Source organism: Rattus norvegicus, chromosome 3 (genome assembly GCF_021556685.1).
Source record: "Rattus norvegicus strain SHRSP/BbbUtx chromosome 3, alternate assembly SHRSP_T2T, whole genome shotgun sequence".
Classification (NCBI taxonomy): Eukaryota; Metazoa; Chordata; class Mammalia; order Rodentia; family Muridae; genus Rattus; species Rattus norvegicus.
Window position 1 is genome coordinate 114,516,690 of NC_141536.1, and position 15,354 is coordinate 114,532,043.

General features: G+C 43.8%; 1 protein-coding gene across 1 annotated transcript; it reads right to left on the bottom strand.

The window, feature by feature from the left end:
* Positions 1-739: 739 nt before the first annotated feature.
* Positions 740-15,345, bottom strand: Znf892 (zinc finger protein 892). Its single transcript, XM_087655189.1, has 2 exons — positions 15,126-15,345; positions 740-7,727 (listed from the first exon to the last, which is right to left on the bottom strand). Exon 2 carries the CDS (start codon positions 7,702-7,704, stop codon positions 6,517-6,519), a length of 1,188 nt encoding a protein of 395 aa, XP_087511315.1. The 5' UTR covers positions 7,705-7,727; positions 15,126-15,345; the 3' UTR covers positions 740-6,516.
* Positions 15,346-15,354: the final 9 nt, after the last annotated feature.

Consider the following 15,354-nt stretch of genomic DNA (forward strand, 5'->3'; position numbering starts at 1 on the left):
CGAGATGGATGAATTTTACTCTATGTAAAGTCGATATTGGCAAAGTTGACTTTCCAAATACCCACAAAATTAGTTTCAAAGGCCTAGTAAAGTTGACGAACCTCTGTTAGACAGAGCCAAGGGAGCGACTATAAAGAAGCAATCTCAAAAAAAAATTATACAATTACAAGCCAAACAGAGACTAAAAGGAGAAAAAAATTGAGCTCAAATGACAAAAGAAAAGGTTTAAGAAAAACTTTAAAAAATTAAAGCAACAGAAATATGACTAAAGCTAATTAACAAATCTATCAACACACCAATCCCAATTTAGCAGGGAACCCAGACACTCAAACCCATCTTTTCCAGATGGGGAAATCGTGACATTGGGTCAATCAGGAATGCTTGGATCCTTTAATATTGAAATATCATATACTTTGTCCCATTAGTATGAGCAGCTTGGGGCTGGGGACGGCTCAGCACTGAGAATGTGCACAGAGGACCTGAGTTCAGGTGGCGCCTATGTGTGTAACTCACAACTGCCTGTAACTCAAGCGCCAGGAGATCTGTGTATCCGACCTCTGTGGGCATGCACAGGCATGTGTGCATATCCTCACACGGACACGCATGTAATCATATGAATTGAAAAGCTAAATGCTTTAAAAATGAAAGTATGCACACACACACACACACACACACACACACACACACACACACTACTGCTTAAGGAAATGTAGTTGTAAATGAAGATACAAAGACTCTATTATATTCAGTCATTTTTATTGAGCTACACCACCATCACAAGGAATGTGGAATGGACAGGTCATATAAACGATTATACTAATTATATTTAATAATTACACAACACCTAATAGTTTACCAGTCACTTTTGCATCCACCCTCTACCTAGTTCTAGCCGCTCTCATGCAGGTATGGCATTTTCCAAATACATATACAAAGAAACACTTCAAACACGAAGTGACTTGTCTCAAATGTCAACTATCATCTGAATTTTGTTGGTCCTCTATAAAACCATATATTAAATGAACTGATAGCTATATATAGGTAATACATAATTGGGAAAAATAAATCCAAGTGACAAATGTAAATTCGATTTGCCGATGGCTCTTATGCGATCTTGGAGTAAAGAGAGAGATAAAATATTGACGTGGCAGTTTACGCTCACAGTTGTAGCTATCTCTCCCTCTCAAGTTTGCAGTAGACAAACTGAACACTGCTATTTCAACTGAAAAAGTAAAGCTCCCTCAAAGCTAGGAGAAGCAGTGTGTAGTTCTTCCCACACAGGAGCCTATCTGCAGAACCAGTGGCCATTCCAGTTCTAGCTGGCTATTCTGTACTGCCATCTGTATGCCACAGACCTTCGGGCTGTGCTCCACAGAACCCCACGTGCTGTGTCAGTGCCCAATGCAAGAACGGCAAGGGAAAGATGGAGTCGCTGTCCCTAACAGTTCAAGCACAGATGAAAATCTGGGTAAGAGAACACAAGAAGGTTCTCACAGGTAGCGAGAGATGAAATGGACAAGGATCTAGAAACCTGAGGGATCCCACAGCAGAATTCCTTGGCACTTCTTTTGCCTTATATCACAAACTGCTTTTTGGAGGTGACAACCCAGAGACTCAGAGTTGTGGAAGAGAGGAAGAGGACAGAAGGAAGAGGGGTAGGTTTTGTTTGTTTGTTTAAAGATTTATTTTTTTTTTATATGTGAGTACACTGTAGCTGTCTTCAGACACACCAGAGCAGGGCATCAGATCTCATTACAGATGGTTGTGAGCCTCCATGTGATTTCTGGGAACTGAACTCAGGACCTCTGCAAGAGCAGCCAGTGCTCTTAACCACTGAGCTATCTCTCCATCCTGGGATGGGGGTAGATTTTTAAAGGTCCAAGAAAAATCTTATTCTTTCTAAAAAAAATAACAGGTCAGGAAAGGAGCAGCCCAGACAGACAGAAAACTTTTAGATAATATCGCCCAGTTTTAGGACAGGAAAACATGCACAGGCTATTTGGGGAGTTTGCATTTCCACTCTCCACCCTTCGCTGTGGTCGTATCAGAGTTCGAGGGGCCACCAAGGCCAGTGGAGGACACATGAAGGGATAAGGCTCCCAAATCTACCCAGAGACAAGGTATCCCTTCCCAGCCTTATTGGCATCCGTGGGGCCTACAGTTAGAATTTGCCCCACTCATCTCACCCAACCCTAATACTGATAGTCATGGCATTCATGGATTTCCTAGCCAGGGCAGCACGAATGGGGAGCTACAAATCCTTCCCCTCCCTAGCAGTACTGAAAACCCCTCTCCTACTGTAGTGTCAGTAGAGGAACAGGTAAAACCAGACTTCTAATGACAACTCAAAGCAACATGGATCCCAGAGTTCTTTCTCCACCAGAGGAGGCCTGCCAATGCAGAAGATTTAAATAGAGTATCAAGTTTTGTGATACACAAAATATCCAGACTTCTGTATATCACTCCAAGACCAAGAGAATCTTAACTTGAATGATTATGTCCAACACACTGACATGGCATAGACGTTATAATTGTCTACCAAGGGATGAGGGGCACACACAGTATCAGGAAAAATGGAGCAAAAAAATACAGTAACTGAAATAAGTTCAAAAGAGAGAGGAAAAATCTGGCTACAAACCTGAGAACTGAACAAAAGAAAATATTCAATATTATCAACAGATCAAATGACAAGAGACTGAATTGTATCCATCTGTTTCTCCCCACCCACCCTCAGTTTATTATGTTGACATTCTACCTTGCATTAGTCAGGGCTCTCTAGAGGGACAGAACTTATAGGATGAATCAACTATTCTCTCCCTCCCTCTCTCCTTCCCTCCCTCCCTCCCTCCCTCTCTCCCTCCCTCCTCCCTTCTTTCACTTCCTTTCTCTCATATGGTTTTCTAGAGTGACTTACAGGCTGTGGTCCAGCTAGCCTAACAAGAGCTGTCCTCCAACAGAAGGTCTAAGGATCCAGTTCTACCCATGTTCTGTCCATGAGGTGGGATGTCTCTGCTGGTCTTCATTATAGGCTGGAGTCCCAAGGAAGTAGGCTCTAACGCCAGTGAAGGAATGGGTTTGCTAGAGATCATAGGAGTAAGGTCTTAATGTAACCATCAACAGGACTGCTGGCCTTATAAAAAAGCAAAGGAGACCTCTCAGAGTCCCCTATGTACAGGGGGAGGCCATATAAAGACCATCTTCAAATAAGGAGGGACATTCTCATCAGGAACTGAACCTTGCTGGACCTTGATTTTGGACTTTTATCCCTCAGAACTGTGTTTGAACCACCCAATCTATGGTTGTTATGGCATCCTGAGCCAACCAAGATCCTGGTGCCAGAAAATGGAATGCTGGAAGAGCAAACATTAAATGTGACAAAGCACCTTTGCAATCCGATAGTGGGTAAAGGCCAGAAGAGTTCTGAGGTATGTACAGAACGCAAAGGCTATTCTGGTGAGGACTTAGATGGCAACGAGGAACCTGCTCTTAGAACTGGAGATGACCTTTTTATAGTGTTGATCTTGTCTGATGAGTATGCTAATGTTTTGCGGAAGGAAAAACCCAAGAGTGATGAAACTGGGTAGTTAGTCGCAATTTCTAAATAAAGTACTAAATGAAGTACATGATGAGTGGAGTCTCACTGCTTTTAGTGAAGATGGGAGGTGGGAAAGATGAACTAACGACTTGAGTGCTAATCAAGAAGGAAAGAGAATCCAAAGATATGGAAAAAGTCTACTCAAAAGGGGGACTTTGAGGAAGTTTATTAGAAAGACCACACTAACGCTATGTTTGAACAACCATTTGATTAAGATGATAGGCACAGCTCATGGGCTAATACAGTAATGGGCACAGCTCATGGGCTAATACAGTGATGGGCACAGCTCATGGGCTAATACAGTGATGGGCACAGCTCATGGGCTAATACAGTGATGGGCACAGCTCACGGGATAATACAGTGATGGGCACAGCTCATGGGCTAATACAGTAATGGGCACAGCTCATGGGCTAATACAGTGATGGGCACAGCTCATGGGCTAATACAGTGATGGGCACAGTTCACGGGCTAATACAGTGATGGGCATGGCTCATGGGTTAATACAGTGATGAGCATAGCTCATGGGCTAATACAGTGATGGGTACAGCTCATGGGCTAATACAGTGATGGGTACAGCTCATGGGCAAAGTCAACTTGTTCAGCTTGGTTTCAACAGGGAAGATGGCCTTAAACTTAAACCTGAAAGCCAAGGCCAGGGATGGAATTATCTGGAAGAGCCATAGGGGAAGGATTGCCTCACCAACAGGTCCACAGGCTGTCAATCAAACCAAAAGGGATTATTCTCATATCTCACAATCTAGTGGAATTCTCTACGTTTTGAACTTGCTTGGCATCCGTCATCCATTTCTTCACTGGCATTTCTATCTTTTGGTGCAGGGATTCTGTCCTACCATAGTATTATAGAACTGTATAACTTACTCGGTTTCACAGGTCCACAGCTTAGGTCAGATAATCAAACATCTTAGCCATATCTGATTCAGGTGGAAGACCAAACTCTGGACTTTAGACTTTACAGCTTGGGCTGGAAGGCTACACTTTGGGAGCTGCCGAAGCAGAGTGAGTGCATGCCATGCATGGACATGCATTTGGTGGGAAGCAGCAAGAGCAGCATGACAGGGAATAAATTGTGTCTTCTTAAACATGTGTACTGAAGGCCTGGCTCCTAGTGCAAACTGAATTTGGAAAGAGGACTTTCCAGAGGTAATTAAGGCTAAGTGAGGTGGTAAGAATAGGATTCTAGTCCAAAGGGATCGATAACAACGAGAGAGGCATTCTCTCACCCCACACACAAACCAACGATAGTCTGTGTGAAGACACATCAAGAAGCCAGTCATAAGTCACCAAGAAGGTGGTGCACTCCAGCAGTTGGACAGGAGGTGCAAGAGGATGAGGAATTCAAGGACTTCTTCAGCTGCATGAGTATTTGAAGCCAGCCTGGACTACATACTACATAAGATCCATGGAACACCAAAAAGGGAAGCAGATGTCTGTGACTCAGGAAAAGAAGCCTGTCAGGAAATGAAGTCAGATGATTCCTCAAGCTCCAGGACTCTGGGAGACACTTTCCTTAGGTCATCTAAGAGATTCTGTCTCAGCAGATACAGAAGACTAATAAAAAAAAATGAACTTAAAAAGTGAACAGTCGGGGCTGGGGATTTGGCTCAGTGGTAGAGCACTTACCTAGGAAGCGCAAGGTCCTGGGTTCGGTCCCCAGCCCCGAAAAAAAAAAAAGTGAACAGTCTTAAAAACCTGTGAAACTATAAATCAGAGCTAATGATTCTGCCACTCAAATCAGAAATGGACACCAGGCAGGGTACTGGGATAAAAATGCATTTTGAAGAAATGGTATCAGGCTGAAAATTCTTCAACCTTGACAAAGGATATAAACCTATGGACTGAAGCAGCTCAACAACTACGGAAAGATATCCACTCAAGGAAATCCACGCCAGGACACAGCGTAATGTTTCCCGTACTAACCTTCAAACTTTCCGTCACAAGTGTATACACGCAGTCACCTGGCACTACCCCAAGAGTCTAATGGAGAAGGGCAAGCTTCTCAGGGCAAGCTTCTCAGCCAAGGCTCTCACAACCAAGGCAGCGTCAGTGCAGACCTACAGTTACAGTTTCTGCAGCATAAAAAAAAATTCAAGGTACAAACCACTTACAACTGAGGTAAATCTTTATAAATAAGTATTCTTGGGTAGCTCTGTTTAGAACACACTGAACATATCAAAGGTCTCTTTTGAAAACTGACTAAGCCCTAAGTCTTCAGCCTTGGGATTAAAATGACTCCCAGTATACATCTTACTAAGCAAGACAGAAGGACAAGAAGTGCGGAAGCCCCCATGCCAGTGTTGCTCAGCTTAGGGCAAAGCTGCCCTCACATGAGCTTCGAAACACAGCAGCTGTTAAGTCACTGCAACCAACACTTCCTGGGGTCACACCTCAACTCTTTCCCCTGTCCTTTCTGTCTACTTCCTTAGTGTTCTTGGACTTAAGGACAACTGTTCTACCATTTCTGACCCTGGGCAAATTCATCGTGACTTCTCAATCTTTTCTATCTACCCCTAACATGCCATGTATTTCCTTAGACTTCATCTCCCCATCACTAAGAGACTCCATACCCCAGGTAACGTGTTCTCTCCACAATGCTACATCCCACTCCCTCACAGACTTGGCAGTGTACATACACACTACGATGCTGGAAGCGAATTTCTGTTTTCCATTAAGGAAATATTTTTAAAATGCAAAACCTCCTTCCACAGTCTAATGAGTTATATCTCACACCAGCAGTATTTCAATAACTTTTAAAGTAACAGTCTGAAATTTCTTTGTAGCCCTCATAACATATGATAAACGCTCAAAACCAACCAAACAAACAAAAATATCCTTGGGATATAATATGCTTATCCAGTATGGATTCTCTTTTGTTGGCCACAGACTAAATACTCACTAAAGGCTTATACATTTGCCTTGCTTTTCCCTCCAGCATGAGTTTTCTGATGTTGAGAAAGAGATGAACTCTGGCTAAACGCTTTTCCACATTCTTTACACTTATAGGGTCTTTCTCCAGTGTGAGTTTTCTGGTGTTTTGTAAGAGATGAGCTCTGGCTGAAAGCCTTTCCACAGTCCTTGCATTTATAAGGCTTCTCTCCAGTGTGTGTTCTCTGGTGCCGAATAAGGGCTGAGCGGTCGCCGAAGGCTTTGGCACAGTCACCGCATTTATAGGGCTTCTCCCCAGTGTGAGTCCTCTGGTGCTGTGTCAGGGCTGAACAGTACCCAAAGGCTTTCCCACATTCACTGCACTCATAAGGCCTCTCCCCAGTGTGAGTTCTCTGGTGCTGAATAAGGCCCGAGCGGTCACTAAAAGCTCTGCCACATTCCTTACACTTGTAGGGCTTCTCTCCAGTGTGAATGACCTGATGCTGGGTGAGAAACGTGCTTTGGCTGAAGGCCTTCCCACACTCGTGACACTCGTAAGGTTTCTCTCCCGTATGAATTCGCTGATGTTGAGTGAGGTACGAGCTCTGATTGAAGGCCTTGCCGCATTCGTTACACTCATAGGGCTTCTCTCCAGTGTGAATGATGTGATGCCTAATGAGGGCTGAGCGGTGACTGAAGGCCTTCCCACAGTCGAGACACTCATAGGGCTTCTCTCCAGTGTGAATCCTCTGGTGCAGGGTAAGGTGTATGCTCTGGCTAAATGCCTTCCCACATTCATTACACTCATAGGGCTTTTCTCCCGTGTGAGTTCTCTGATGCAGGAGGAAGGCTGAGTAGTAACTGAACGCTTTCCCGCACTCATTACATTGCCAAGGTTTCCTCCCTGCACACATTTTCTCTTGTTTAATAATTTCTGAATTTGTAAAATTCATAAGCGAACCACAATTACGAAGTTTCTCTCCCTGGTGTTGAACAAGTAGTGACCACTGACTAAAATTCCTTCTAAATTTATCACTTTGATAGCCTCTCTCCACAGAAAGTCTCTTCTGAGGGACCAGCTCTCGTCCTGGATGTTTCTCATGGTTTCCCCACCGATTTTCCACAGAGTCTTCACAGCCCCTGGCCCTTTCCGCTGGAAAACTCTCCAGTAACGCTCCAGGGGATGAGTCCTCTTCAGAAAAGTGCTTCTCTGGAGTTAGCTTCATGCCTTCTAGTATTGTCTCCCACTCTGAAAGAAATAGATTACATACACAGAGAAAAATAACATTTACACTAGAGAATAATAAAACAGGTGAAAATATTTGCAGAAAACACATATATTTCATAACTCTCAAAAAGAGTCTTGTACTGTTGGGAGGACATGAAAAACAAGATGGTGGACTGAGAAAAGATGCTGCAAAAAAGGGTGAGCAGTCGGGCAACACTGCTTTAGTCAGCGAGGTAGGAAGTGAAGAACAGTAACAGAACGGAGCCTCTCAGTGCTGACTTAAGGGTCTGTGGAACACAAGGATGGGACCAGAAAAGCAGCCTCTTGGGACTTAGTCACTGTGCTTTCACTGAGTACCTGAAGGAAGGCCATCTTTAACTTTCCTTCTTGCTATAACTTTTTCCCATGCTCTCAATAATGTCCTAACTGTAACTAAATAATCTCTTACACACACACACACACACACACACACACACACACACACACACACACATTCATGCGTACAAATTGGCTGCTACTGTTTCAAAACAAGATGAAAATTCTAGAAGCTAGAATTCAATGTTATATGTATCTATTAACTCAAATTATTAGAAAGCTTAGGAGTTAAAAACACATGACTGGGCATGGTAGCACATGCCTTTAATCCCAGCACTTGGGAGGCAGAGGCAGGTGAATCTCTGAGTTCAAGGCCAGCCTGGTCTATAGAGTGAGTTCAGGACAACACAAGGCTATACAGAGAGAAATCCTGTCTCAAAAAAACAAAAACAAAAAACAACCAAAAAAACCCAAGAATCCAAACACACAAACAAAAACAAAAAAAAAAAGAAAGAAAACATGACAATCTCTGTCTGCTTACTATCACTCCCAGCCAGAAAAAAAAAACACAGAACTGAAGTGGACACTTCTAGGTCTTTGGAAAGTCAGTTATGTCAAATGACGATTCGCTGGGGCACACGGGTGAGAAGGTGTCTTGCTAAAGCAAACGTGAAGGACTGTTTTCCTGAAGCAGACGCAGGTGAAAGGATGTTTGGATATGGCAGACACGTGAAAGGACCCGTGATGAAGACGTATAAATGTGGGCAGACAAGCACTGAGCCTCGGCATTCTTCACTAAACACACACGTGTATTGGTTTGCCTTACATAGTGTGGTTGAGCTCAACTTGTGGTAATGCTGCCATCGAGAGAAACTCACCCAAGAACTGTTTGTGAGGTTCCTGTGGCAGCTTGCTGCCTCTGCAGTCGTGCCTTAGGCTAGTTGGTGAGCCTGGCGGTTTCTTCAGGATTGAACTACAGCTGCCTGAACTCTGCTTGCTGAAAGGACTCGAGTGTAGCTGCTGGTTCGTGCCTGGTGTCTACCAGCCTAGAGGACTGGTCTGCAGCTGCTGAACTGTATTTGGTGTTTGCTACAGGACTGAACTGCTGCCAAAGATTAAGCTCGCCCCCAAAGGACTACTGCTGAACAGGTCCACTTCTCCCATATCCTAATAGCTTTTCTCTTATACTACCTCTGCTGAGTGGTGGGCAAGAGGAGGACTTGAACCCTAATTAAAAGTAGGTTGCAAAAAATGTATGCCTACACAGAACGAAACAGAATCACTTTTTTTTTTTTTTTAAGAAAAAGAACAGTGTGTGCAGGTTCCATTTGCCCAGATTGGTTCCTGATGTGTCAAGGTACCTGTGTCAGAATCCTGATGTACTGGTAGACTTCAAGGGGAAAGTTTCGTTGCCAAAAGTAGTTTTAAATCCTTCCAGGCTTCCAAGGTGTTATCATTTGGATACAGTTTGAATGTGGCCCAAGGGGTCATGTACTAAGTCAGTAAAGAGTGCAGCAGTGTTAGGGAGGTAGAATCTTTAAGAAATGAGGACTCATGGGCTGGAGAGAAGGCTCAGTGGTTAAGAGCACCGACTGCTCTTCCAGAGGTCCTGAGTTCAAATCCCAGAAACCACATGGTGGCTCACAACCATCTGTAATGAGATCTGATGCCTTCTTCTGGTGTCTGAAGACAGCTACAGCATACTTATATATAATAAATACATCTTTAAAAAAAAGAAAGAAATGAGGACTCATAAGATGTATTAGGTAAAGGGGCCAATACTGCTGGAAGGGTGTTTTGAGGAGTGAATTAATTCTTGCAGGAAGGGGCTTTTATAAAATTGGACTGCCCTATATACTTGGTCCCTTCTGCAAGTGACAATTCCCCATTCTGTTTTTCTGCCATGTAGTTAAAGAAGCTCTTACCAGGGCCATTAACATGTGACACAAACCTTTTCATTCTCCAGAACTGTCTAAAGCAATTTCTTTTCTTAAAAAGTACCTGTCCGGGGCTGGGGATTTAGCTCAGTGGTAGAGCGCTTACCTAGGAAGCGCAAGGCCCTGGGTTCGGTCCCCAGCTCCGAAAAAAAAAAAAACCAAAAAAAAAAAAAAAAAAAGTACCTGTCCTTGAACACATATACCAACACAAAACAGACGGAAACATAGATACCAACACAAACAGAAAGTGCCTGTCCTTGAACATATATACCAACCCAAAACACACTAATACAGATTAATACTAATTAATGCTATTTAATATTCAGCCACATCTCTAAATGTTATAAATTGCACACCACACTCAACAAAGAACCTGGAATTTTCAAGGACAAATAGGTAGAGAAATATCAAAAAGCAAATGGATGTCCAGCTAAGGGGATGAAGAATTGATGCTCTAAGTATCAGTAGAGAGCACACGATTCATGGAGGATACTGAGACGCGCCTGCTTTCTGTTAAGGATTCAAGAGAAGTGAAAAAGTTTAGGCACACAGACTATGATGACCTTAGAGGAAGATGGGAAGATGTAGTTGGAAGAGCTAGCAAAGAACCTGCAAAATGATGCTTCTTCAGTTACACAAGGATTAAGTAAGACCAGAGAAGTATAATTTGCTGGTAATCTGTTGCAATGATTCATTTTGACATTTTAAGAAAATGACATTTTAAAACGTCCATGACATCATTAAAAAAATACCAGTAGACAATAGCATTCATTTGCTTAGTATATAGGAAGGTGGTGTTCTAAACATTTTCCTAAACTATTATATTTGACCTAAGAGCTATATTGTTTTACAGATGAGAACCCTGACTCACAAAAGAGGGTAACCCACAGAAATAATGAGTAACTAAGACCAGCTTTGAACCCAGGAGACCGATTTCAAATCTACCCTGAGGGTAGAAAAGCATTATACCATGCTGCTTCTGCTTGAATAGAGAACACACAGAAATCAAACAAAACAAAACAAGTCAGTGGACTAAGATGGGGAAAAAAAAGCATTATGCTGTGAATATAAAATATTATGTAAAAACCAGTCAAGCAGTGTAGGGGCACAGAGGCCCCTGTGCTCATGCATAAGCATTAGGGAAGCCAGGAATGCTAAATGTACAGGATCATCTCTTCAAAAGGAGAGATGTATAGCCTGTTTTTCACCCAGAAAGCTGGGAGCATAGCCCGGTGTCCTTTGCACTCTCCGTGTGGCTGACACCACATCAGAGCCTCTCCCAGACCCTAAGTATTAGCTTGTTCTTCTCAGTCAGTCTACAGAACCCATCTTCATGCATGATGTCACAGGTATTTTACAAGAGTTTTGATGTAGTCATGTCTTTTAGCTTTATTTTACACAAAGGACTGAGTTATTTATCACCAAGAAAAAAAAATTCACCCAACTGTGCTTTGCTTAAATATGCCTAAAATAATTACTCAGGGTCAGAGTCTAGAAATTTGAACCAACAGACAAATCCTGAAGTTTGAGTAAACAAACTAGGTACTGAATTGTGTTGAACCAGACTGCCTTCTTATCTCTCACAGACAGACACTCTGCAGGCCGTGATGTTTGCGGAGACCCCTGTGAAGCAAGAACTAGAATTTTTTTTTTTTCAGAGCTGGGGACCGAACCCAGGGCCTTGCGCTTGCTAGGCAAGCGCTCTACCACTGAGCTAAATCCCCAACCCCAAGAACTAGAAATATTAAAATACCCATCATACTTTTCATAGTATCTGATGTGATTGATTCTGGCTTTATATCAAATCATCTCCACAGGGCTGGAAGGCAGCACAGGAGAGACCGGGTCTCTAGGTGGCCATTTCCATGGGTAGAGGCAATCCATGGGCAATAGCTCGTCTGTGAGCACTTACGTGACCATCTGAGTTATATTCCCACTGTCCCCAAGAGTCACTCGCCTGGACTGGCTGCTTTCGAGATATCCCTCTCTAATTCTACCCTATCTTCCAACTGAGAGATCACGTCACGTTAGGCAATTGGAAGCCCTGCTCACAAGGAAGAAAAAGGTAAGGAGTGTACTGACGGTGTTCTGGTCTTTAGGGAAAATTTGGCAGAGTGGGGAGAAGGGGAGGAGAAAGGGAGAGGGAGGAGGGGCCTGTTCTGGATTTCTTCAACAGTGCTCAGAAGAGGGTGGAGGAGCTCATGTGGGCTTGGTCCTAGTTAGGGTTACTACTGCTGTTGAAAGGCCAAATCTTTTAAGTTTGATTCCATTTTAGAGAACCTGACCTAAGTTTGAATTCAGGTAAACTAACAGGTGGGTACGTAGTATTAGTTTTCAAGTTGCTCCCCCAAAAACCCAGAGACTAGCTCTAATCTCTAGGTTAATCCCCAACAAGACCACTGTCTCCAGGTTACAAGCCCACCCCTGCCTAACAGCCACCAATACAGAGGGAAGTAGAAATTAAGTTTATGATATGACACCCAGCGCCAGCCAGTTATGTTAAAGGCCGTAGTAACTTTCCAATTAGATGCTTACACACTCACAACCTGCTTGCTGCTTACTATAAAGTCTTGCCAAGAAAGATTCCTGAAAAGGCACCAAGCTTACCAGTGGCCTCCTGCCAGAGACCCACCAGAAAGACCCAAAGTGACAGTAGATGGTGACAGAAAGAGCAGATGAAATGACCCTGGCATCCTTTTTAATACGAAGACCCTCTGTCATAGCTGTGTTCCTCAGACCTGTTCTTTGTCCTTTTAAGTCATCTGGATAGAAAGAATGACCAATGAAGAACTGTCTCATTGGTCATTTTAAAATTTATTTTTATTTTATGTGTAAGTATTTTGACTGCATGTATGTATGTGCACCCCGTATGACCTGGTGCCTGAGGAGGTCAGGAAAGGGTGTCATATCTGGAACTGGAGTTAGAGACAAAGACGTGGGCTGCCGCGTGGATGCTGGGAACCCAACCCAGGTCCTTTGAAGGCATAGCCCTCATCTCTCTCTCTCTCTCTCTCTCTCTCTCTCTCTCTCTCTCTCTCTCTCTCTCTCTCTCTCCCCCTCCCTCCCCTTCTGATCAGGAATTTTATCCTGTCTACCATCAGCAACTATATACCTGGTTTGATGTTTCCTAAAAGCTAGGTATGATATGGACAGCTGTGCCAGAACCTATACAAAAGACCTGCTAGTCTTCGAGAGCCCACAGAGACACCTTTACTGATTCCTTTCCCTCAGCTGTGGCATGTTTCACCTTGTTGGGCCTCTGGAAACCCCGATATGGCCCTCATGGCTTATGTGACCATGGTCTATGTGACTAAAGACCCAGTACAGATTTCCTGTGGTCTGGCTGTAACATCTCCTCCTTAGCCTTTAACTCCCACCACAGTGACACAGACTCCTCGGCCTCTCCAATCACTTACACACACCTTCCCCTCCAACCAAAGCTCCTCTCTTGGAACATCCCTGCATTCTGCTTTCCAACTACCTACTACCCTCCTTGGCCTTTCAAAGTGAACTTTTTAAAATCTTAAACCCTTTTCAAATAGTCTAGTTGATGGACACTCTTCCAGGGTCATTAGTAACTTGGCAGAGACAGTCATTTCTGTATTTAAAACACATGTTTATGAATGTGTCCCTTCATCTGTCTGGTTTATGTATCTTCTGCTTCAGCAAACGCCACGAGACAGGGCCTGTGGCTGTTAGTCCTTTGCATCTCACAAGGCCATTTATAGCACTGAATGGCTAGAACACGTTCAGTACAACAGTGGCCAAGAAGCATCGCTGGAAGCCACTGAACTGAGAATGGGACCCCCGTTGAAGGAATCAGAGAAAAGACTGAAAGAGCTTGAAGGGGCTTGAGACCCCATATGAACAACAATGCCAACCAACCAGAGCTTCCAGGGACTAAGCCACTACCCAAAGACTATACATGGACTGACCCTGGACTCCAACTGCATAGGTAGCAATGAGTAGCCTAGTAAGAGCACCAGTGGAAGGGGAAGCCCTTGGTCCTGCCAAGACTGAACCCCCAGTGAACGTGATTGTTGGGGGGAGGGCGGTAAGGGGAGGAGGATGGGGAGGGGAACACCCATATAGAAGGGGAGAGGGAGAGGTTAGGGGGATGTTTGCTTGGAAACCAGGAAAGGTAATAACAATTGAAAGGTAAATAAGAAATAACCAATTTAATAAAGATGGAGAAAAGAAAAAAAAAAGAAGCATCGCTGGGAAGAAAAGTTCTGTCTAAGTGTGGACCATTTCCTGTGAGGCTCACCACTCATGGGTCTCTCAGGATGGCCCCAGTGGTCTAGGACACAGGGCAGAGCAAGTTTAAGAATAGAAGAAAACATAACCATGCAGAGAAAAAAAGAAATATAGACTTATCTGGGCCCTAGGAGTCAGTAAAAAAAAAAAAATGGTTATGCCATTTTCTTTAGGTTTTCCAGCACTGGGAGGGCCTTAGTCCTCAGAAAGTGAGTCTAGAAGTGGATGCCAGGAGCCATTACAATTAGTCCAGCCGCCAGCCACTAGCTACCTTGTCTTAAAGTTAACACGGAACAATTCCATAACATCCCTGATACAGGATAGCTGATATGCATTTCTACCTCAGGTTCCTCCTGGACACCTCTGCAGTTACACTACAGAAGAATTCTTCTATGAGAACCTGAATACATTATACAAATGCATACTTCTTTTCTTCTGCTCAGTCAGAACAACACAGATCTCTCTGTACATAGATCCGTGCTTCTATTAACGATTTGCCTCTGTTCTACTCCAGGCTCAAGGGATGAATGAAGCCGAAATTGGTTTTACTCTTTTTGACCACTGGTCTTTCAAATACAATACCTGCTTTCTCAGAGCAGTGATAGGTTTTATGAGAAAACATCTAAAGCATTTAAAAATTGAAAGCAATTAAAACCCAAAACCCAAACAAACCGGATTCTAAATAAAATCTGAGACTTCAAATCCCTGCTTTCCTTTCCTATCTGTCAAAATGGGTTATTCTCTTTCTTAAAGGAGTTCTCACGGGGACAAAGGCAACTCAGTGTCAGAAGCTAAATTGTCAAAGCAATGGGTTTTAGGAGGACTGTCCACTGACGGCTTTTTATCAAAAATCTCAATGTGGGACCCAGAAGCAGAAAGCAAAAAGCTCACTTCGCTGGAAGAGCCTCACCTCGGACCGGGGCTCCACGGAGACTGCCTCACCTCCAGGGGGAAGGACGTGAGGGCACCGCTCGGGTGCATCTAGTGGCCAGGCGCATCCAGGTTCTTCACTGCGCTCAGCAAACTCCGAGGGGTCTAGGTTCAACCCTCCAGGCTAAGCCTTCTCACCGCCTAGAAAGGTACTCAGACTTTGGGCCGAGGGGCTACAGCGAGCTGCTCAACCGAACTACAACTCCCAG

Excerpts from the sequence above, each read along its gene's own strand:
- Znf892 (XM_087655189.1), bottom strand. The coding sequence starts at position 7,704 with ATGAAGCTAACTCCAGAGAAGCACTTTTCTGAAGAGGACTCATCCCCT.